This window comes from Humulus lupulus, chromosome 8, assembly GCF_963169125.1.
Source record: "Humulus lupulus chromosome 8, drHumLupu1.1, whole genome shotgun sequence".
NCBI lineage: Eukaryota > Viridiplantae > Streptophyta > Magnoliopsida > Rosales > Cannabaceae > Humulus > Humulus lupulus.
In genome coordinates, this window is record NC_084800.1 from 78515279 (window position 1) to 78540313 (window position 25035).

At 35.7% G+C, this 25035-nt stretch overlaps 1 protein-coding gene across 1 annotated transcript; it reads right to left on the minus strand.

Moving 5' to 3' along the window:
* Positions 1–3783: 3783 nt before the first annotated feature.
* Positions 3784–5130, minus strand: LOC133795679 (stemmadenine O-acetyltransferase-like). Its single transcript, XM_062233137.1, has one exon. The coding sequence runs from the start codon at positions 5128–5130 to the stop codon at positions 3784–3786; it is 1347 nt and encodes a 448-aa protein (XP_062089121.1).
* Between the last annotated feature and the right edge of the window lie 19905 nt (positions 5131–25035).

Genomic DNA, 25035 nt, shown 5'->3' on the forward strand with positions numbered 1-25035 from the left:
TAATTAATAATTTAATTTTGTAATTTTATCACACATATATATACACACCACTAATACATGCACACTTTTTACACCAAACATTACCCACACCCATGTGCCAAGGCTTTTTAATTTAGTGGTACACATCTTTCATCAATATGATTGGTTGGAAAATATTGTCACATAAGTATGTTTAATGTTTTGGTATAAAATATGTATTGACATATTATTACTCATATATATATTAAGTGAAAACAATATGCAATACACAATTGTTTTATTTTATTTAGAAAATGTATTGATTTATTTTTATTATGTTTTTTTTAATTGTCATATAAATTTTAAATAAATAAAGGATGTCATATATTATAATAGAATAATATAAATATATATATTTTTTTAAAATTATTTAAAATATTGTTTATAATTTAAAAAAATATATAATATGATAACTTTTTAAATCACAAATTCCTTACTATTCTTTATTCAATGTACAAAACATTCGAACATGTTATTCTTCAAAACACAACTCAATGATTGGAGAAAAAACTAATTTATTCTTGATAGAAAATTAACGTTATTCTATTTTCTAAAGTAGTTACATACAGCACACTCTTTATATGCACAGGATATGTATCTATATATAATGTATTTATAATATTTTTTACTATTTACTATGAATATATATAAGTTAGGTTAAGTTATATTTTAAGAAAATATGAATGATATAAAATAAAAATTAGGATTATGTATTAAATATTATTATGATAATAATATTTTATAAACTTTAAATTTATATTAATACAAGTAATAAATATATTTTATAATATTTAAATTTATATTAATATAATTATTAAATATCTAGTCCACTATATTTTTTTAATTAATTTTAAAAGTATGTTCCATTAAATATTTGTAAGATTTCATTAAAGTTGATTGAAAAAAATAGTTACGCGAATATTTATTTACCCTTTTTTTCTAATAAATAAATATATAAATTCAAATACATGAAACTTCATTAATTTTTTAGGACAAGTAGTTCATTATAATAAGGCAGATTCAATACACAAGTAAAAAAAATACACTGGATAGTTGACACTAGAATAAATGGAGATACAATAAAGATTTAATTTTTTTTTACAATATTTACTTCTGTGATCAACTTTTGTTGTTCCTCTATGTATATCAGTGTTTATATTTTAAAGGGAAATTTGTTGTAATAATATTTATGTAGTTAAATTTATTGCACTTGAATGCCTATAAAAAAATTTTGGCGACAATAATGCTTACCGTTACGAATTTGATGTAGTTGTTGGTCCCTAACCGTTAAGTTTAATCAGGGACATACGTGGCACCCACGTGGCTGCACCTGATTTGTCTATTTTTTTTTAAATTAATAAATTTTTAATAATTAATTTTAAATAGTAAAGAATTCAATAAATTAATTAAAATCAATTAAAAAAAATAAAAAATCTAAAATTTAACATATAGCATCTAAGAAAAATTAAAAAATGATGAAATTGTAGGCATGAACACCAAAGCACGAACTCAAACCCAAAAAATTCCATCAAAATACAAAACCCAGATTTGTGTCTTTTTTTTCTCAAACTTGTGTTCATTCAAAATAAACTAGATTAGTGTTTGTGCAAAGAACAAAATAAACTAGATAATTTTTGTTCAAATCGACATGCATCCATACCCAAATAAACCAGACCTGAAATCATCAATGTCATCTTCAATAGAAGACTTTGTCCAGAAATTTGACTTGAATCGCTGCTTTCATACCAGCAACCTCATACAAGGACTTTGCCCATAAATTTTTCCAGAAATTTGACTCGAAGATTGCTGCCTTCATCCAGAAGCTTGCCTAGGCTGGGTGGGTTAGGTTGACGTCGGGGGAGGTCGAATGACAGGGTAGGTTGGGTCGATGTCGTTCGACGTCGGGGGAGGTCGAATGACTGGGTATTTGGGAAGAAGAGGGGAAAAAAGGGTGGATATTCGGGAAAGAGAAGAAGAAAGGGGTTGTGTATATTCAGGAAAGAGAAGAAGAAAGGATGGATATTGGGCAAGAAGAAAGGGGAGGTCGAAGCTTTGTGGAGATGAGGTCTAGGGAGATGGAGCCGAGAGGTTGAAGATGATTTTTTTTTTAGTTTAATCGATTTTTCTTGTTTTGTTTTACACTAAACTTTTAATTGCTTTATTATTATTTTAAATTAATTAGATTTAATTTCAAATTTAATATTAGAATTTTTTAAATAGTTTTTTTATAATATTTAATAATTTTTTAAAAAAATGGGCAAATCAAGTGCATCCACGTGGGTGCCACGTAGGTCCCTAGTTAGACTTAACGGTCAGAGACCAACGACTGTACCAATTTCGTAACTGTAGGCATTATTGCCACAAATTTTTTACATAGGTATTTAAGTGCAACAAATCTAGTTACATATGTATTATTGGAGCAAATTAAGAGTCGAGATTTGAAGATTTATTTTCTTTGATTTATGACATTATTATGATTTGTATATAATTAGTGAGTTTCATTAAAAATTGAGATGTTTCTCTATGTATATTTGTGTTTGTGTTTTAGTGCTCAAAGTGAATATTTTAGAATTCTTTTCAAAAAAAAATTTATTTGAAAAGAATAATCTTGCTATAGCTAATTTTGTATATAATTTATGATATTATTATCATTATTGAGTTTCAAGTGTTGAATTTATAGTAGTTAAGTCTGTGTTTAGCATATTTTCATTAAAAATTTGTCTGTGCAATTTGTTATACTCATGCTTAGTTGATCTTCCATCTCAAAACTAATAATCTTATATATTAGTTGATATCTTCAAATTTAATTAATGTTGGACACACTCTAATTATACGAGAGGGGAGTCTCACTTACTCATAACTTCTACAAATATATATTAGCCACCTTTTTATACCACAAAAAAAAAAAAAAAAAACTAAATCATGAGTTCGTTCTTTGATCAAAATGAGTGAATATCAGAACATGGTTGGAATAATTTATTTATATCTCAACAGAACATATATGGCTGGAAATTATTTAATAGAAAAAATAGTAAATCATTTAGAGAGCTTTATTACATCTAATAAACACCCCTGTTTATTGTGTTAGTTTTTTTTTTTTATTTCCTTTGAGAAAGGAAACTTTTATTGAACGAAGAAGTTGCAAAGAGAAGGCAATTCTACATAAACAGCTGCAGAAGCACAAAGTGGAATATCCTCAATCCAAAGAACAATCTAAAGAGTAGTTTTTTAACCCAAACGGGGTAAGTAAATGAGCATAACCATATCTCTGCATTAAGTGTTAGTTTGTTGAGCTTGAGCTAGTTCGTATAGCGCTATAGCTTCGTAAGCTTCTTATCATTCGGTTTATTGAATCTTCTTTGTTATGTTTCATGGAAAATATCATTGTCTTCAATTTTTAATATAAGTTAATATTATATATAATATACTAATTTGCTTCAGGAAATCATAAAGTCACATTCAATTTATGATGTGACAGTAGTAGTATATACTTTAATTAAGGAAACTGCTTACAATTAATAAACACAAAGTTATATATTATTGAACACTTAAAAACAAAAACACTCTATCAAGGCCAGTACTAATTAACTGGATTTAAATTATTGCAGGTAAACGAAACACAATTACACAATATTGATCAGAGAAATAGATACACTGACACACACACGTACGTTACGCACCATTAAACACTATATGCGTTCAGTGATATACCTAACGTAGTTACCTTTTTATTAGCTAATACTATGTTTATTTAACATAGAATTTTCAGAGGTAAAACCTGAAAGTGTCGTCACTCTCCAGGAGAGCCATTTCTTTACGTTGCAAGGTAATAAATGTCTCGACTGAGCCTTTACCCCACTGATCATCAGCATCAACCAATATCACCAAATTTCTAAACGCAGGGCCAACCTTTCCTATGGTTCCTACACTGAATGGTTTCCCAAAGCCAAAATCAACCTCGTTGTAATAACCTTTCCAACTCGTGAACATAATGAAGTCAGGCTCTGCCAACTCGATGGAGCACATATACTCTAGCTGGTTCATAATCTCAGTCAGTCCCTCTTTGTTGCCGGTCATCACTTCAGAAATAAAATCTCCATTGAAGAAGTCTGACGTTGCACCCTTCATCTGCACCACCAATTCACTTAGCTCCACATCACTGCTACTCTCAACGTTATAATCATCAGGATCAAAAGCCGCCAGTGCCCACCAGAAGAAGTTTCCGAGGGCGTTGTCCAGCGAATTATCTCCGTGGACGGACTTCATTCGCGGCCGCATGTTCACTGCTTGGCCCGCCACCGACGGCTTAGGGGAGCCAGACGCTGCCCATGAAGCTGCCATTGCATGTTTCCATATCAAACACGAGATTGCCTCGTTGCGGGATGGGGTTGGAACGCGTTTGCTTTTCGCTCTTTCTTTAAGAGTTTCTATGGACTTAGCACGAAAAACATATTTCTTTGTAACATAATCTCCTTCACTGAACCATAAACGATCCATCAGAGATGTGGACTTGTTGAGAAAATCATTTGTTTGCGGAGGAAAGAGAATGGCCGGAGAAGAGAGATCGGGCTTTATTATTTTCTCAGGAGAGCCGGTAGAGAAAGCTGCCCATGTTTTGAGAAAATGGCTTAGGGTTGCAGCGTCGGCATTCTTGTGGCACAAGGAAATGCCGAGTGCAATCCCACCACAAGAGAAAACGTTCACTTGGAAGGCGATCGGGGGAACATCACCCGTTTTTTCTCGGCAAAAGGGTTGAAAAGGGACTAGCTGGTTCTGAGACTCGTTTTTTCTTTGGAAGAACTCGTACATTTTACACTTGACTCTGGCTTCTAAGAAAATAACACCAGAACAGAAATCATCTACGTATAGATTATGTTTGGTTCTCCCAGAAAGTGGATAGTACAAGATGAGTGCCTTTGACAAGGATTTCTTCAGTTGGGTTATGGCTTCGGAGTGGTCAATGACTGTGGGATCATGCACTGGGTAGAAGAGAATGACAGAGACAAAAGTATCAGGGATGAGCTGATCGAAAAGGCAGAGGTTGTAAGGTTTCAGATGGAGAGTTTGTGAAGATGGTTTAATTATTTCTCTTGAGACAATGTTGAGCTCCATTAGAATATGTGTAAAGTGAAACAATAATCAGAGAGTATGAAAGAATGTAGGTGCAAAACCTATGTTCTTTCTTTGTAGGAGCTGGTGATCTCTGCCTATTAATTGTCCCATATATATAGGTGTCAGTGTCTGTCAACTTGGCAATTCATTGGTTTCTACTTGAAAAATAGTTTTCAAATTATAGTAGGAAATATTAAAATTTGAAAACGTTCATTAAAAAATAAAATTGGGTATATCGAAGATGTACTATGACCAAGTAAGGATAAGTTGTAAAGTCACCAAAGTATTTTTCTGTTAGGCTGTGTCAAGTTGGGAATTAATGTAAATAGAAACGAGATCATTAATGTTTAGGACTATAATGTATATCATGAATTTTAATTTGTGATGAATTAAAAAAAAGGATTGATTGTTGTTTTCCTAATAAATTAAAAAGGTGATAGGCGTTTTCTGATTTTTTAAATTATGTTTGTCTCAGTTAAGTTTGTTAAGTGCTAACGTAATGGGTTAGGGGGGAAAAACGGATCGGGATTATTATGTTTTCATTTTAAGGTAAGTAAATAGATTGTATGCTTATAAATTAGTTTTTAGTATATTTTTAAAAGAAGTGGTACTATATGGTACCTTAAGTTGTCAAGTACTACGTTATGCAACAAACAATAAATGGTGCAATTTAATATTCTTCTATTATACAACCTCATATTAAATTGCAGCAATCACTCTATATTCCTCACATATGGTACCATAACAATGTTCTTTTTGGAACAGACAACTAACATTTTAGTGGGTTGCACATGTTTAATATATATTTTTGAATTAGCAAAATCATTTCCCAATTAGTAAACCAATCCAACACTTAATAATTGTGTCACTATATCCTGACTCAATCATACTTAATTTCATTTATTTAGTCATACTTTATGTCATGTTAATCCAAACATATTTAATTTCAATGCATATTCGTATTTCTTGTTATATGAAGCTGATGCGCAATTAATATCACATCATGCTGACCTAAATATGATTATTTATTGTGTCGTGTTGTGTTCGACCTTGAATGTGTTTGTGCTTCTTGTCTATTTTGTGCCAATATTTTAATTATTTTAAATTTGAATATATAAACTTTGTACTATATGCGGTACATTTAAAATAGCTCTTAAGTGATTATGAAAATTTGAACAAGTAAGAGCACTCGTACTAGGTGAGGTATTATATTTCTATTTTACATTATAAAACCTCTACTTTAATATTTTTTATTCATTTTAAATATTTTTTCACACTTTTAATAATATTTCTATATATATATTAATATTTATACATATATGATGTAAAATAATATTATATTATATGATTATACTCTATTTTAAATTAATTCAAAATTATAAAACAAACTAAAGTACAGGTTAAACAAAAGAAAATATAAACATATTCATTCTAAAACTATTGTAATAACAAAACAAAATATAAAAAAAATCATTTTAATTTAAAAAATACCTAAATAAGAAATGCACAATTATGTATATAAAATACAACCACATTGTATAAATATATATACAAAACGCACACGCACGTTTATATATACATATGGGGCATATAAATATATATATATATTTATATTAGATAAAAAGTGAGTAGATCATAAAAATTATTAATTTTAATGGTTTGTTTTGTTAATTTAACGGAATATATCTTTAAAATTAATTAAAAAATATATATTTATTAATTATATTAATATAAATTTAAATATTATAAAATATCACTATTATAATAATATTTAATATAAAACTACATATATAATAATTATATTAATATAAATTCAAATTCAAATATTATAAAATATTATTATTATAATATATAATACAAGACTAGATATTTAATAATTATATTAATATAAATTTAAATGTTATAAAATCTTATTATGATAATAATAGTATATAATCTTATTTTTTTAATGAATTCAAATATTATAATATATTATTATTATAATAATATTTAAGATAGTACTAAATATTTAAAACTTATATTATTATAAATTTAAATATTATAAAATATCATTATAATAATTACATAATCTTAATTTTTATTAAAAAAATATTATTTATATTTAAAAAGTTTATCATATTAAATATATTTTTTGGGTTTATACCTGTTTACCGAGTTTTTCGGAAACTAGAAATATATTAAGAAATAAGAGCTAGAAAGAAATGATCAAAGATAAACAAACAGATTTTTTGCGTGGTTGAGGCGTTAATAAGCCTTAGTCCACGAGTCTATTGTATTAGATTTAAGGAAGTTTTTGACAATGGAGTTTTTTGCAAGTTTTAGCAAAGTAATTGCTTACAAGAGAAAATCTGGGATCCCCGCTACAGTGCACAACTAGTCCTATTTATAGGCAGTCAGGTGCAATGGGCTTGGGCCGCACTAATCCTGGCCCAATACAAATGTAATCATGGTTTGCTCGCTAATGGAGTTATAATACAAAGAATGTTGCTCAATAAAACATAGTAATCAGGGCCCATTGGGCCGGCTTGGACAAAGTCAAGCCTTACAGCTGCCAATACTACGTAATTTCAGATTGGTCTACGTGGGCTTCTAAGGGGATCTTGGGGACAGGATCTGTTAGAGTAGTGGCGATACTATTTCCCAGGAATAGCGTACATTCCATGCGTAACCTCTTCTGCAGGTTAGTTGAAGAGACCAACTTCCATGTTTCTTGGGGACATGTTAGCATCAGGGAAGATCAAACTTGCCTTATCTAGACGTGTGGTCCAGGTTCCTTTACTAATGTCTCGGTTTACTTACCGAAGTCTTGGTTCGTTCACCAGGACTCGGGTTCATTCTTGACAAGGTCTACTCCCAAACTAGTGAGTCTGCCACCTTTATTGGCATCTCTAAGGATACGAGTAGGTTGGGACTGGGAAGATGAGTTGGGCCCGCATCTTGGTCTTGGTTCCCTTGTTATGGTCGCGCCTTCCAAACGTTGTTGGGCTCATTGACGATTGGGCTATCAGGGCTTTCTTCTTCCCTGTTCATCGGGCTCAGGATGGGCCCGGATCTCTTTAAGGGGGCCCACAGACCCATTGCGTCATGCCACTTGTCCCAGGGGAAAACAGGGATAACATTTACGCCCCAAGTCTTCATCTGTGTTTGCATGGTGGAGACTTGCCTTACTCTCCTGGATCAAATCCAAGTATCCTGGTTCGTTTTCCAAAAGTCGGGTTCATTTACTTGGGGGCCACTTGGGTAATCCCCGTCCTTTCAGATTCACAATGTTTCACACACGTATCTTTGGGTTGATGGTGCATTTGTGCCCCTCGCGCCCTAAAGATCTGGAAAGAATCTTTTGATGACCCAAGTGATCGATGGGTGTCAACGCAATTCTCGAGAAGTCCCATCTGTATGAAAAAGTCTATTGGGTACTCGAGCAGGCTGTTCAATGCTTCTGCACCATTTGGGACCGTAGGCTGGGGATAGCCTTGAGAGTTTTGACATGGACCGTTGGATGAGGCAGGTGCAGATCGTGGATTGACGAATCCACGATTTAATATTTAGCTAGGGCAATTAAAGCCTCTGCACCATCCGAGACCGTTGGATGGGGAAACTCTTGGGATCCCCATTGTGGATCGTTGGATCAAATAATGGATATCTGCCCTATAAATACCTCGATAGTCTCATTTCAAACTTTACACATTCTATATATTTTAAGCAGAAAAGAGAGCTTTACATGTCCCAATTTGCCAACGAGCTTCTCTGGCGATTAGTTCACTTCCGTGTCGATCTATTTCCGACCAGACCTCTTTCCGTTCAGCCATCAGACAGTTTAGTCCCCGTTCAACCAGTAGAATAATTGTTGTATCATCTTCTCGGATTTAAGGCTGAGATTCTGCCGACTTTGTCGCCTGAAACTCTACAAATTTCAAACCCAACACCTCTCAGTAAGTTTTCTGGTCGTTTTTTCTCTGTTTATTACCTTTTTTAGTCGTTTTGACCGTATAGCTATTCCTGTGACCATAAAAATGTTAGGGTCGTGACCACCGTGTAGGGTGGTTCTTATGTAGGATAATGTAGGTCTGAATTGTAGATTTTCTAGGCGATAATTCCTATCAGTCTAGTTTTCCTGAATCAATTCGGATGTCCCAAGATTGATTTGGGAGAGTTAGAAAAACTTCTAATCTTTAATTCCCAACTAAAGATCTTGGGATCTTTATTGATCTTGGATCTGGGTCCAGAGGGGATTTCTCTAAGAAGTTTTAAGAGAACCCTCGTACCTTAACCAATTTTCTTCGGTTTTGGTGCTAACTTCTTGGTTTTTGTTTTCTTTGTCGCTTCCAGGTCCCTGATCATGAATCGTGGTGTCATTCTTCATTCGAAATATTTCGTTCAGTCGGGCCCCATAGTCCGGAAGGGAACAAACTTGCCACGGGAAATACATGGGAAATGGATGGGGAGAAGAACGAGTTCCGGAACTACCAAATGTTGGACGCTCTGGAGAAACCCCTAAGAGTGGAGTCGACTCCAGGACTCTTCTACAACCGACTGGCCCGAGAGGAGGAGAAGGCCCATACTAGCATGGGCAAGTTCGGGGCCTGGAGCATAGGCCACATCAGTGCGGGAGCTACTCTCCCACTTCATAATTACTTCGTTTGGTTCCTTAAGTTTGTGGGTATAGCATTGTTCCAACTTCTGCACCAAGCGTACAAGTTGCTCGCGGGGTGGCGCATATTCAGCGCATCGAAGGAGATCCTAGCGCCTACCCCTACAGAGGTGATGTATTTTTACAAGCTGGAGTCACATCTTAACTCTAAGGAAAAGATCCGGGACAGGTTTTACAGACTGAAATCTCGTGGTATCCATCCGGCTCCATTCAGCACTTGGAAGCACCCCCCCGGATGATTATTGGTTTATGACATCCAGGTTCCTCCTGGAGAAGAACCCCACATTGGTGCTAGACTTCCAGTGCGTGGGTAAGTCATTTTTCTTCCCTGTTCACTTAGTTTCTTAGCTTTGTCTGCTACACACTCGCGTTCTTGGAAAACAGGTCCATATGCCTAGATTCAACTCACTAAATCCATCCTGGACCGCAAGAAGTACTATGCCACCCTTAGCGTCGAGGAACTGGACGTAAGGGGCTTTGTGACCACGGACAACCTTCGGATGGTCGGGATGCTTACCGCCAACCAGTCAATAGATGCCCATAGCTTCCAGGGGCTACAATGTGAAAGGGATCCCACCCTAAGGGAGGAGATGTGCCTCGTTCACATCGAGGCTGTGGAGGCCGCGGCCAAGGATGACACGGAGAAGAAGAAGAAGAAAGAGTAGGCCCGTCAAGCGGAGAAGGTCGTGTCCGAATAACTGGACACTATTCTTGAGGGGAGGCAACCAAACATTGGAATTCCCGGGGCTCACATTTCGGGGCATGGTAAAACGCCTCTGATTTTTACTTATGCCCTTCACCTTGAGGGCTTAGCTAGAAATATGCAACGGTATCACCATAATCCGTCTGAGACTGTTAGTGACGTGGGGCTTCCTTGCCTCATTGTCGTGGATCTCTTGTCCCTCGTGCATTCATCCTGGTTCCTTCTGTATGGTAACTTTTTAGACCCGGATGACATGGGGGATCGAATTCATGCTTTCGCACTAGGGGAGTTAAGTTTTGCTCGTTCTTTAGATAAGGGTCCATCCCGGAGGAATTTAGACTTTAGTATTTCCCTTATTTTTTTTATTGATATCCCCGTCCATATATTTTACTAATTAGCCTTTTTTCTGTCTATCTCAGGTGATCCGGAGATGTCCAACCCCGTGGCCAAAATGAAAGAAATGAACGAGGCCAGGGCGGCCACAGCCAAGGCTTCGGCGAAGAAGGTCTCCAAGGGGACGACCTAGAAAAAGGATATAAAGCTAGTCCTCGGGGATTCAAGGCCAGTCTAGGAAGTTTTTGAGAGGGCTCCAGCTACGAGTTCTCTCCCGATGGCGTGCGTCAAAATGATCCCACCCTAACCTGCTCCCCTCTAGGTTATTAACTTGGAACAAAAGCCCTCTAAAGGTGGAAGGGCAGAGAAGAGGGCAGTGGACTCGGTCGTTGAAGAGTCCCCGAAGCAAACCAAGAGGGTCAGGACCAAGGATCCTGCCTTGGCCGAGGAGCACTCCTCCGTGGAGAGCCTCATTGTTACACAGGAGGTCCCGGAGGCTCCAGGGCTTCCCATCAACCCAGCCCTTCCTAAGGAATGAGACCTAGTCCTCTAAGAGGAGAGGATGAAAATGGTGTCCCGAGCTTAGGAAGATGGCCGGGACAAATGGGACTAGGTGTACCGGGCCCTGACTATCCGATGGAAGGTGGAGTTTGCCAAACGTCTGAAGGCCTTCAATGCTCCCCAACAGATTGTGGCCAACTTGTAGCTGAGATCAGATTTCAGACAAAGTTGGGGGCAGGATACGGCTCCGCTTGCTGCGTATTTGTTAGCCCAAGTGGGGGCTACCATGTCCAACCTCTAGCTGAAACGGTACGCTACCTTGGCTGGCCAGGATGCCCTGTTCGTCTCCCAGGCCATTCTTCACCAGGACACGGTGGTAAATCACATGCTCGTTTAATCTTTTATTTTACCATACTTATTGCCTGTATATTTTCTAACTTTGGTTTGTTCCAGGATGCCCTATTGGCCCATAGGAACGCGGATCTGGTGGCATAAATGGAGATGAAGCTAGAGACGACTCAGATGGAGTTGGAGAGGGTCGTTAACTAGCTGGAAGTAGCTAAGGAAGCCCTAGTAAAGGAAGCTTCCCAGCTCTGCTGCCTCCAGAAAGGCCTTGATCGAAGCCTCTGAGCCATGAAGGTGGCAAATCTTGAGTCTCGGAACTAAGCCTTGGATGGCATGGTTCAGCTGGAGATGAAGCAGAGCGAGGAAGCTTGTCAAGCGAAGGAGTAGGCTAATGCATTGTTGGAGGCCACTTTTGATGAGGCCATTTACATGGACAAGGACATGAATCTCCGCCTCTATCCAGATCCGGCTGCAAAAAAAGGCTGAATTTGAGGCCAAGGAGAAAGTAGATGCGACGCTTCTGGCTGGGGACAAACAAGATGAGAATAGTCCGGATGTCCCGGATCAGAATGAAGCCTAGGCCTGGGCCTTTGTATTTTAGTTAAGGCTTCCTTTCTGCTTTTTTTAATTGTATTATATTTATGAACGCGGATGCATCCAGGACAATTTTTATCATCAGTATTTATGTATTGACTTTTCTCTACGTATTGGTTCCCATTTTATATTCGTCTGTTTTTCTTCTAAAATCACCAAGTGTTTTATCATCTTGCATGAATCCATGTTTGAATATTGGGTCCTAGTTCCAACAGCCAGGACCACTAGGGAATAATTGTAGAAGGTATTTAGCTTGTCCTGAGACCCATGCTCGGGTCTTGACAGCTTGGAAAGTTTTGGACTTATCAAAATAATTTAATTGATTTACCCCGACTTTATAGTTCAGGCTCCAACGGCTTTGACCATTAGAGATTTGTTTTAGGTGTGACTTAATTAGTTAACTCGCTCTAAACATGATGTTCAGGTTCCAACGGCCTGAACTGTTAAGGAGTTAATAACTATCATCTGATTTATTTGTCCTGACTCTGATGTTTAGGTTCGAATGGTCTGGACCATCAGAGATTAGTTGATTATCTTATTTTGAACCTGAGGTTCAGGTTCCATCGACCTGGGCCGTTTATAAGACTAATTGTAAACAACTTAAACCTAAGATTCACATTCCAATGGTTCTGGACCATTATTAAGAAAACATGAATAGGGACTTGGTTATTTGAGACCACATTAGGTCAACCAATATTTAGGAGTTGTAGGTTCTTCGCCTCCTGAGCGTAGGATAGGCTCGCATGAACTTCATTGTTTATCTTGTAGTTAAGCTGAGTGAATGCAGTGAAAGCCTGTACACATAAACAAAAATGGGTTAGTAAACATACAAGATAAGTCCGAATAAGCAACATGGCAGAGTAAAAGGACTTACCGAGGTGAAGAGCTCGCTGCCATTGAGGAGCACCAAGGTTACTAAGACTTTGGCCAACTCGGGATAGTACCTCTGATCCCAGACTGACTCAGTGTGTCCCTGCAGCGTTATTGATCACATACTTGGGGACGTGGGGCGAGACAGACAACAAACGTTCCCATGTGGGAACCTGCTTCTTTGGGGCCGGAGTAGTCTGTTGGGAAATTTGGACTTCAGGAAGAGGTGGGGGAAGTGAGATCTCGATAGATACTCTAACCTCGGGTTTGGATCAGCAGGTAAGCTCTGGCCATGAGTGTCCGAGGCAGGAGGTGTCGCCTCATATTTCTTCAAGATTTTAGAGGGGTGCCTCGCTCTCTGTGATGCCCTTGGACGTTTTCTCTGCTTAGCTCCTGAGCGGTGGTTAAGCACGTTGTCTAAATCAGATTCCATGTCGCCTGCACATACATAATTTACACATTAGTGATCGAGCCTAAACAACAAAAAGAAACAAGGCTAAAGTAAAAAGAAACCTAAATTGTACTCTCCCCTGAGCTTGTGCTCGGCAACCAAGTAATCCCCCTATCTTTGGAGGATGCTGGGGGAGTCCCTTCCCTATATGTAGGAGACAGCCTCGAAAGGTCTCTATAGACATTGGTCCCGTATTGAAACAGCGACCCCATCTCAAATTTCGTTTAAACTATACATGGTTTGGAATTGGCCTAACCAACTATCGAACCTATGCACCCTATAATCTACCCAGGACCAAGCATGGAAGTTATCTCTAGGATCCAGGAATAGGATCAGAGTGTCGGGCTTGTGCTTAAGCAAGGATGGGGACCACCTGGCAGAGCTAAGTTTAAATTTACCTCCACCACCCGAGCTTGAGGCCTCATCTTGGGCTTCATTTCTCGAGCTAGACCGATCATGGTGACGAGCCACAGGAGGATGGGCCTGTGAGCTCGAAGACCTCTGTCTCGGGGGTAGTCTCCTGGTGGGAAGTGGCACGTGCTCCCACTTGAGGTACTTGCGGTAGGCAGCATTATCTGTCGACTAGTCTTGCTCTAGGAGACCGTAGGCTCGAAGCATTTCTTCATGGAGAAGATAGGATAGGGAGTACCGACCATACGACAGTTGGAGCAGAGTTGTCTTGTGCTCCACCACTGACTCTGAAGGGGTGGGACAGTGATAGTTGGCTCAAGAAATGAATACGTGTTATTATTTCAAGCCCAGTCATTAAACGAACAAGAAAGGAATAGGTATGAGTACTTACGAATGTGTTGGAATGAGTAGAATTTGGAGGGGGCGAGGCCATCCGTCCAGAAGAAGGCCAGATTGAAGTTCAGAGGATGGTTTGGAATATCCTCGAAAATCTTCTTCTCTTTCGGATAGCTTGAAAAATAGTAGAAGCTATCCCCTCCCCGAGCTCGAGAGGGGTTGCTTTTTAGACAAAAGAGATACATAATCTCTTGTGGTGAGTGTCCTTCCCACTTCAGTTTGTGGTACAGGGACTTGAGGGTGGAGAGAATGCTATAAGAATTGGTTTGGAGTTTGAATGGGGCGAGCCCAACAAAATCTAGAAAATCCTTAAAAAAAAAAAGATTTCAGGGAAGTAGGGCCCTTGCCTTCATATGCTCGCGACTCCAAGCCACGAGCTTAATTTTTCTATTAGGTTTGCCATCACCTAGGGCATAGCAGCTCCGCTCATTTGGAGTTGCAAGTCGACACATCAGTGCGCCGGAGAGTTTTAGGGCATGGCGAGCTAGAATCTCAGAGATTTGGCTCGTTGAGGTGACCGAGCTCCAATAATGCTTTGCCTCAAAAAAAAACCCTCTTGCAGGGTCGGAATAGATGTCGCTCGAGAAGTAGAAGGGCGATCTGAAGGGTCCTCCACCAGCGAGAAGGAAAATGAACGGTGACTTTGAGTTTGGAATCGAGCGTGATAGGTCTCATCTCGGGGTCTGCATTTGGATAAATGGCGACCTAAAGTTTCTTCCTTTTTCTTTCCTCGACCTCTTCAATCTGACGTCAGAAATGGTCTCGGATGTCCTCTTGTTCGCACCTCATGTGGTGCTCGCGTATCAGTCGTTGGTTCCGAGTGAAGGGAGATTCTGGACTGGGAGTTGATGGAGAGTAAGGAATTGCGAGCACTGACCCCCACCAATTCTCAGAGTTTTGCGATATCTAACAAGAAAAAAGAGGGCGAGGGTCAAGCATGCAAGGAATTACAGAATACAATTTCAGTGATTCGAGCTCGAAAGCCCGAGATCACGGAGTAAACCCGATCAAGACCGAGGTCTCGAAAGGACAGATCAAATTTGAAGTGGAACCCCGAACTATTGTAAAGTTTGGGCTTCGAGACCATTTCTTGCTTACACAATACACTACCCTTAATTTGAAAAAACCCTATGTTTGCATTTTTTACACTAAATCTGGGTTTCTGAACTGTGTTGTTAAAAAAAATTGAATTAAAAGTTCATGTAGTATTAGCTAAACAATGTGGCTAAGACTACTAATTGCTACAAATATCCTTATAAAACTAGTGAAAAACTAGTAAATATGCTCACGGTGCAGAAGAAACATAAAAATGCATGATGAAATAAAAGTACAAGGGTCAAGAACAGAGACTTACACAGAGAAGCTTGCAGATACAGTGAAATCAGTGACTGGAGGAGTGGTTGCAAGAATGATCTCACGGATTCGAAAATGCCAAGGTTGTTTTGTCTTCTCGGTTTAGAGAACATGAAAAGAGGAAAAAAGAATTTTTTACTCTAGTTTTTTCTTTCTCTCTGAAACTTGAAACATAAAAGTGAAGAGGAGGAAGATGATACAACTATATATATGTCCCAAAAAGGAGGTAAAGGGTCGAGCTAATCTGGGCCTTTGGCTGGATTTGGTATTTGATCAAACAGTTGGGTGCAAATGTAACAATGGCGGCAAAAAGCTAAAACATGAAAGGACATGGGTGTGTTGAAAAAGTACTTGAGTACTCTGATTAAGCAACCCGTGGTTGGCGTGTGTCCACACTCGAGTGTGGTAGGTGGCTTAATTTTCGAAAGTGGAAGTTCAAAAGTTTTCTTCTCATAAGATTCGAACTGATACTTTTGAGGGGGAAAAATGTTACACCCAGATTTTGAGAATGAAGATTTTGATCTCGAAACTCAGTCTCGTAAGGTGTAAGCTTGAGATAAGCAAATTGGTCATGTAATCAACATTAATGAGAAAGTCAAGGACAGTCTCGCTAAGTAGTAATGTGACAACATCGGAATTGATGAGCTCGAAAACTACGTGGTCTCGGAGGAGTTCCAAGGTTATAAGTCAGGCTCAAAGCCACAATGACAATAGTTCAACACTTGTATAAATCTCCTACCATTAGACAAGACGGTTCGAGCTCGAGATTTGTGAGCTTGAAGAGGATGATCTTGACAACATTACTTGTTGAGAACATGGGCGAACCGAGGTGTTGAGCTCGCAATGGGTGAACGGTCTCAAAGGTGTGTGAGTCTAGTGTCCAAGCTCGTAAGCTGTGTGTGAACATGTTCATTGTTGTAAAATCCCCATGTTTAAGTGATCAGATGTAATCTGTTATTAAATCTCAAATATCATGGGCTATATACGCGTATGTAGTAACTATATGCATTTATTTAATTGATTTGTATAATAACTCCCTAAAATTTGCGGGAAGATATTCGGTGAACCACTTTATAAATAGAGTGGAACAATTCATTCGTAAGGGAGAGAAAAATTTGTATTAGGAAGACTCTGTAAAAATACTTCCAAAAAGCTTTGAGAGAATTCCAACAAGTGAATAACATAGACTCGTGGACTAGGCAGATTTTAACTGCTGAACCACATAAAATATCGTGTCCATATTGTTTGTTTCCTTTGATATTTTTATTTAATTGTTCTTTATTTCTAAGTTGACGAAAAACAGCGTCAACATACAAAATTTGGTATAATGTATAAATAAAATGAGTTTTTTGTTAATGAAATGATATTTTTCTAATTGAAAAAAAAATACTAATTTGTGAAAATTTATTTTAAAAATATTATTACACAAATAACCTTACATAGAAAATATTTAGAAAAATCTTACCTTTTCTTTAATATTTGAAAAGTCATAAATTTGTTATAATTATAATTTTTTATTATATAAAATACTATTTATTTCTAATAGTGTTTCTTAAATATTATTTTGCTATATTTGCAGCAAAATTATCTAAAATTTACTTTTTTTTTCCCACAATAATACATAAAATTAGTGCAATTATTAGTCTCTAGTTGTTAAATTCTGTCTAAGTTCCTACAAAATTTGTAGTGATAATATTTAATCAAAATTTATAATTCTTTATTTTGGCAATAATAATTCCTAAATATATTAGAATTAGTGTGGCCGTAATTTTTTTTAAAATAGAAAATTAATTTTCAATATGAAATAAAAATATTTTTCTATCTCTATCCTTATATATTGTACAACTAATAATTAAATTAAAAATTTTAATCAAGAACACGGTCGCAAAAAATAAATATGATTTTCTTATTCTTTTGAAAATTGTTCTTGACTAACATTTGGATTAATTATACATTCAATTTCAAATATGGAAGAGGGAGTTGTTCAATATATATATATATATATGGAAGAGGGAGAAATGTTTTTCATTTAATTTACATAAGATTAGTTTTCTTAATAAAAAAAACTTGTGTTTTGTTATAAATTAATTATGATGAAAAGCCTTTTGCTTCTAAAAATATTACAAAGAACCTTACTTAATTTTTTTTAATATATCCTAATGTGATATGATTTAGGAAAAAAGAAGACAAAAGATTAAAAGAAAAATCTTAATAAATAACAATTCATAATCTTTAAGAAATCTGAAAATGATATCACATTATTATATTGAAAAAAACTAAAATCAATAATACCAATTAAAATAAATGTGTAATTTTGATAATAAATAAAAACTAGCAGATTAGATACTTATATAGAAGTCAAAGCAATATTTGAGTTATTTTCTTCATCACTATTTTTATAGTCCTAAACATTTCAAGTAGCTGCCATTACTTTCTTATTTTTTTTGGAGCGTATTATCACGTTTAGTATGAATATGATCAACTCATTCACATTCATTGCATTGCACACATCTTTTATTGATATTATCAAAAGATTTAGAGAATTTGTTACATTTGAATGACTTGAACAACAGTTTTTTGTTACCAATTTTTTTCATGTATTTTTTAAAATTCTTGGTTAACCAGGCCACATCTCATCTTCACCATCATCTTCATCCGAGTTTTTCTCCTTTGAAGTTTTGAGAGCAATTGATTTCTCTTTGGGAGCACTCGGTTTCTCCTTTTGACAAATTTGTTGATTGAGTTCAAAAGTTTGAAGTGAACCCATCAACTCCTCTACATTCATCGTGTCAAGATGTTTTTCTTCCTCAATTGCCGCGAGTTTCACTACTACAAAAATAGGTTTTAACTCCAGTTTTTTCGCTTGTTATTCTTCAGATCTCGCAGAGATATTAATCGAAGTTAATCCGAGCGAAGTTAAAAGGGTCCCATTTAACTTCAATTTTTACATAATAACCTTAAAGGTATTTTTTTCCTAAAAAAAATATATATTTATTTTATTTGTATTATTAATTTGGTTTTTTATAAAATATTTTAATAATTATTTTTTTAATTCTAATTTGCAATTATTTTAATATTAATAAATATATTTGAACATTCCAATAAACTTAAAATAAAATAAAATTCACAAACTATATAGACTTAATGTACATATATATACACATTCAAACAGAAATAAAAGCTAAGTACCACATAAAAATCTAATATGTTCATACAACTAAACATGTGAAGTTCACCTAAGTAATTATTTGAAATATTGAAATTTCTTAAATATTAAATATTTTTAAAAAAATTTAGGAGAATTTCCCCTATAAATAGGACTACCCAAACTTGTTGACATTCAATGTACAACTAAAATTTGCAACAGTTCACAGAGCAAATAAACATAATCATGTCAAGTTTATCAGAAATTGGAGAAATACCTCATACCGAAAAGCAAAGCTTAGTCTCCGATTACAATAGAACTCATGTTAATCCATTTTCATCTTGAATGCTTGCCTTGAATTTTGACGGTATCCATAAGCCCCTACTTCAAAGTAATCTTATCTAGTCAAGAGGCATGTAAGGTTATTTCAAACTAGGGACTTATGATTATCACCATATATAGCACACAAATTCTTGATATCCTATTCAAAACCTACTGCCAAACCTAAAAATTTTAAATTATAACTCTATGAATAAATACTACATATTTAAAAACATGTTCAATTAATAAATCCTAAAAATTGGGCAGAGTTTCATCTGTTTCTATAACATATCTCATGCATAATTTCATTATTATACCACCGTAGTACACAAATTTCTCATAACCTACTTCACTAATTTTCAAACATAATTTCCACTAAATTCAATATGGTTTAACTATAATTCTATAAATATATACAATAGTAATAAATAAAAATAAAATTCTCAATCACCTTAAAATTAATCTTTAAGCTAGTAACCATCAATGAAAAACCACATTACCTCCAAAACAATCACCGTTCTAAAAATAATATAAACAAAATTAAATATTATAATTAGTGAGTTTATAATAACTAGTATCAAACATTAAAGCATATTATACAAATAAAAATTTATTTTAACTAAATATTAACTTGAATTTTTTTTACAACAACAACATATCTAAACATTAAAACTATATTTTACAAATGAATTTTCTTAACTAGATATTAACTTGATCTTTTTTTATTATAACAACAACATATTAACTTTTTTTTAACAACAACAAAATATTAACTTCATTAGTTTTCTAAATAAAAAAAAATCATAAAATACAAAAATAAATCAAATCAATTATAAATTTAGTAATACATTAATATTAAATTCGGATTAATAAAAAAAATTATCACAAACACATTTTTAAGATTCATACATTCTTAAATAATCAAATACAACTCCAAAACATTATTATCAACCATAAACACATGTACATTATCAATATATTATCAAAAAATATAAAAAATCTGAAATAATATATATATATATAAATCATGTAAACATCTATTTAACGATCAATACATAGTACACAAATCTCAAAAGTTTCTATAGAAGCTGAGAATCTGTTGAAAAACCCAAAACAATGGGTATTTCCGACTACCACATGTCACCATTGTCAAGACACCATTTTTTCCACTCAAAACTGAAAATAACAAAGTTTCTATGATATATTTGAGTTTTCTAGCAAGATTGATGGAAGAAAATGAGGAAAAATTGTGCTAAATGGTGAAACCCTCATTTTTCTCATGGTGGAAATGAAAGCTTTTGCTCTCTAGGGGGGGGTTTCATCGTTTTGGAAATGAAGGAGAAGTTGAAGGGCTTAGGATATAAGCACCTTTAACTTCAGTTTTTAGCAAAAAAATGAAGTTAAAGGGTAACCTTTTAACTTCAGTTTTTTCTAAAAACCAAAGTTAAAGGATTCCGCCATTTTTCCCCCTCCACCTATTGCCCTTTAACTTCGCTTTACGTAATAACCGAAGTAATAAGTTAATTCCTATGAGTGCTAAACCAAAAAGCAAAGTTAAAAGTCCATCAAAAGCTTTAACTTCACTTTTTATGTATTTCCCAACAATTCTATGTATAAAAACAGAAGTTAAAGCCTATGTTTGTAGTACTGTTTAGATTGAAATCTGTCATGAAGAACTCTAACAATTTTTTGAGCTAACACACACTATTTTCTAATTTTTCACCCAAGGAAAAATATTCATATCAGATAATCTTTCATATAATTCAGTGAGAGACTCAGTTTCAGTCATTCTAAGATTTTCGAATCTTGTGGTTAACATCACAAACCTAGAGCGCTTGACATCAACAGTTACTTCAAATTGAGTTTGAAGGATTTGTCAAGCCTCTTTGGCAAAGTCACAAGATGAAATTAATTTTATGTATCATTCACCAACTCCATAAGGATAGCATGCAAAACATTGTTATTGTAGCTAGATAGTTTGTCTTCAGCACCAGTCCAGTTGAGTTTAGATTTTACCTTAGTTAAGTCATCAGACTTGGTAGGTGGTGTCCATCATGTTAAGATTGATCTCCATGCCTTTTCATCTAGTGATATGATAAAGGTTTTTCTTCTAACTTTCTGATAAGGATAGTTAGATTCATTCAGAAAGGGAGGACATGTTATTGAACCACCTTCTACAAAGAAAGACATTTCACAAGAAGCAAAACAAACAGAAAACACAAGATCCCACAAAGATTTTAGTAACGTTCTCTGATACCAATTGAAATTCTGTAAAATGTTGAATAATGATTAAGTTGTTTAAACCAATTCCTATGTTGTTAGCACAATTGTTATGAATGTCAAGACAGAAACAAAAAAACCACTACTACAAAATTAATTTTTAATGACTCCATACAATGTTTTACAATATAGGTGTAAGACATTAAAAGTTGAGAGAGTCTTTTATGTCTTATTTTGGGAGTCATTGAAGGTTTATGTTTATGACTAACAATGTAAGACATAAAAAATAATAGGAGACGTTAAAAGTGAATAGTGAGAAAAATCGGACATAGAAGATGTAAAAAAAAAAATATGACAACTCACTTTTTCACCCTCATAATTTCTTTCTCCCAGGTTCTCATCCTCTATTATCATCATTATTATTATAATAAATAAAATCCCTCCAAATCCTCACTCTCTCCCACGTTTCTCCCGCTTTCTCTCATCATATATATTTTTCAAACTTTTTATATATTAAAAATTAATAATAAATGAATTAATAAAAGAAATCCTAATCTCTCCTTCTCTCATATCTTCCATTCTGTCTCTTTCTCTCATACTATCTACCCCTTTCTCTCTTTCTATTTTTTCTTTCCCTTTTGAAACTCTACTTTTTTCCCTTAAATTATCTTCCCTCATTCATTCTCTCTATCTATATTTTTCTCTCACACAATATTTGTTTATTCTATATGTGTGGGCATGGGACTAGCATCCGGCGAGGATGAGCGCAATGTTGATTGGGCCGCGAAGGCGAGACTGGGTGTGACGGTGACCGGAGCACGACGACAGGCTAGGCGCGGGGACGAGCTTGGCCCGAGGACTAGCTAGTACGTGGTTGATAATTTTCTACAAAGAATATATAGGGAGAATTTGTAATTTTTGAATGATTTGTTTGGGATTTTCACGGCGAGACTGGACGTGACGGTGACCGGAGCACGACGACAGGCTAGGCGCGGGGACGGGCTTGGCCCGAGGACTAGCTAGTGCGTGGTTGATAATTTTCTACAAAGAATAGATAGGGAGAATTTGCAATTTTTGAAAGATTTGTTTGGGATTTTCATGCTCTTCTAGTTCTTGCAGTGTTCTTGATATGAGTTTTTTTTGTTGTTTTAACTTTTTTGTTGAAATTATTTGGATTAATTTAGTTTGCTTGCTGATTTTATTAAGGGTGTTTTGTAATTCTTGTTATCTTCAAATCAAAGAAATATGAGGAAGAGAGTATTTTTTTTTTTAAATTGGAATTAAAATTTTAATTTTTTTTATAGTTTCATGTTTTAATTTAATTAAGAGAAATATTTTAATAATTATTTGATAATTATAATTAAATATATTAACCAATAAATATATAATTTCATTTATTAATAAATATACATTTCAAATATATTAATAATACAAATATATTATTTAAAAATAAAAAAATTGAAACACTTTCAACGTCTCCCATTGGGAGACATGGGAGACATCTCATGTTTCCCAATGGGAGACGTTGAAAGTCCCTGGTTTCAGACACCACTCAACGTCTCCCGATGGGAGACATTAAAAGTGCACCTACGATGACTCCACTTCTAACGTCTCCCCTAGCGAGAGACATTTGGAGACATTGTAGACTTTTAATGTCTCCCAAATGAAGTCATAAAACTCTTATATTGTTGTAGTGAGCAAGTAAAAATTAACACAAGGAATTTTTACGTGGTTTAGAAATCTTTTCAGATAACCTACATCGACAGGGCCACGCCTAGAGAATAAACCAAATTAGTAAAGAAATAATGTGTACAAAAGCATTGACTTAACAATATAAGACTCCCTCACTACAACAAAAAATGATTTTATTTGCGGTTTTTTCCTTAATACACTGCGGTACCAAGAACCGCAGTGTTTGAGACCGCAGAGAAAAGTAATAAATGTACCGCATAGAAAAGTATTCTTTTTCTTTGCAGTTTTGTCAACAAAACCACAGAGAAATAATTTCTTTCTCTATGGTTTTGTTAACAAAACTGCGGAGAAATCATTTGTTTTTTTTTTAATTTTTGGACATGCTTCTTTATATATATATATTTTATATTCCATTTATATTACCTAATTTTATTGATTATTATTATATACCCTAATTTTCGATTCCGTTTATGTTATCCCAAAATTTTGAAAAGAATGACGTGGCAGTAAAATTGACACATGGCATGAGTTAGTGGGGTGATCTGGCTTAGTAATGGCCCAATACATCAGTTAAGGAATTGGACAGATAGTCAAGCCAAATACGCCCGATCGAAGAGAATATTTGGACTGGGGGTTGCTTGGCTCAGACCTCAGTTTGAAAACCCTTATAATTAAATTGGAGCCAAGTCCAAGAAGTTGAAGGGGAGGTTTGGATTTTGGTTCAAAGTATAAAATCAATAGGTCCGATCGGACCTAAGCTTAGGGGATCTCTTGTTAAGTTTGGCTCGAATGAGTTCAAAGAGAATGACCAAGGCTCAAGTTTTACTCAAGGGGAAAGCCACATAATGGCCGATCGGGTATGATGTGGAAGAGGTACACTTGGGCTTGAATGAGGTGAGGAAAAGTATACCTCGGACCACTTTGGTCCGAGGAGAAGATGTTGAAGTCCGATCGAGCTTTGGTTGAAAAGGAGAGGACTATGTCCGATCGGACATACTCATAGGAGATACCTTGGGTCATTTGGGTCCAAGGTGATGGTATGTAAAAGAAGGCTCGGACCCTTCTGGTCCAAGGAGAAGAGTCCAAGGTCCGATCGGACCTTGGTTGAACAAAGAAAGGCTCGGACCATGTTGGTCCGAGGAGAAGAAAGTTGTGTCCGATCGGACATGATGCTTATGGGGTACCATGGACCATTTTGGTCCAAGGAGATGTAAATGGTGGCTCGGACCACCTTGGTCCGAGGAGAAAGGTCCAAGGTCCGATCGGACCTTGGTTGAACGAAGAAGGCTCGGACCATTTAGGTCCGAGGAGAGGGGCATTGTGTCTGATCGAACAAGACGCCTATGGGAGTGCCTTGAACCATCTTGCTCCGAGGATATGGCAAGAAGAGATGGCTCGGACCACCTTGGTCCGAGGAGGAGAGTGCAAGGTCCAATCGGACCTTGACTGAAGGAGCCAAAAGAGGGTGGTTTGAACCACCTTAAGCCAAAGAAGACAACCATTGTGTCCGATCGGGCACAATGAAGGAGGATGCCTCGAATTTGCCCGAAGTAAGAAGCAAAGTAAGTACCCTCGGACGACCTTGGTCCGAGGAGAGCCATGCACATACCACCTTTGACCTACGTAAAGCTTGAAGAGTAGTCAACATGCATGAGAGACTACGTCAAACTGCCCGAAACTACTTCAGTGAGAATTGGTCCAAGCATCCGGGAATCTCTCAATCCTCATTTGAATTTAGGGATCAGTTGTATTTTGAATATTTATTTTGTAATATAAATATTAGGAAAATAATGAAATATCCCTATCTAAAGGGGATATCAGTTGAGAATCCCAGGTCTATAAATAGAGAGTTGGGAGGATCGTAAATGGACTTTTGGAAAAATCAAGAGTTAACCTGTGTTCTAGAGAGAGAAAGTGTT

Coding starts and splice junctions, on each gene's coding strand:
- LOC133795679 (XM_062233137.1), bottom strand. CDS start 5,130: ATGGAGCTCAACATTGTCTCAAGAGAAATAATTAAACCATCTTCACAA.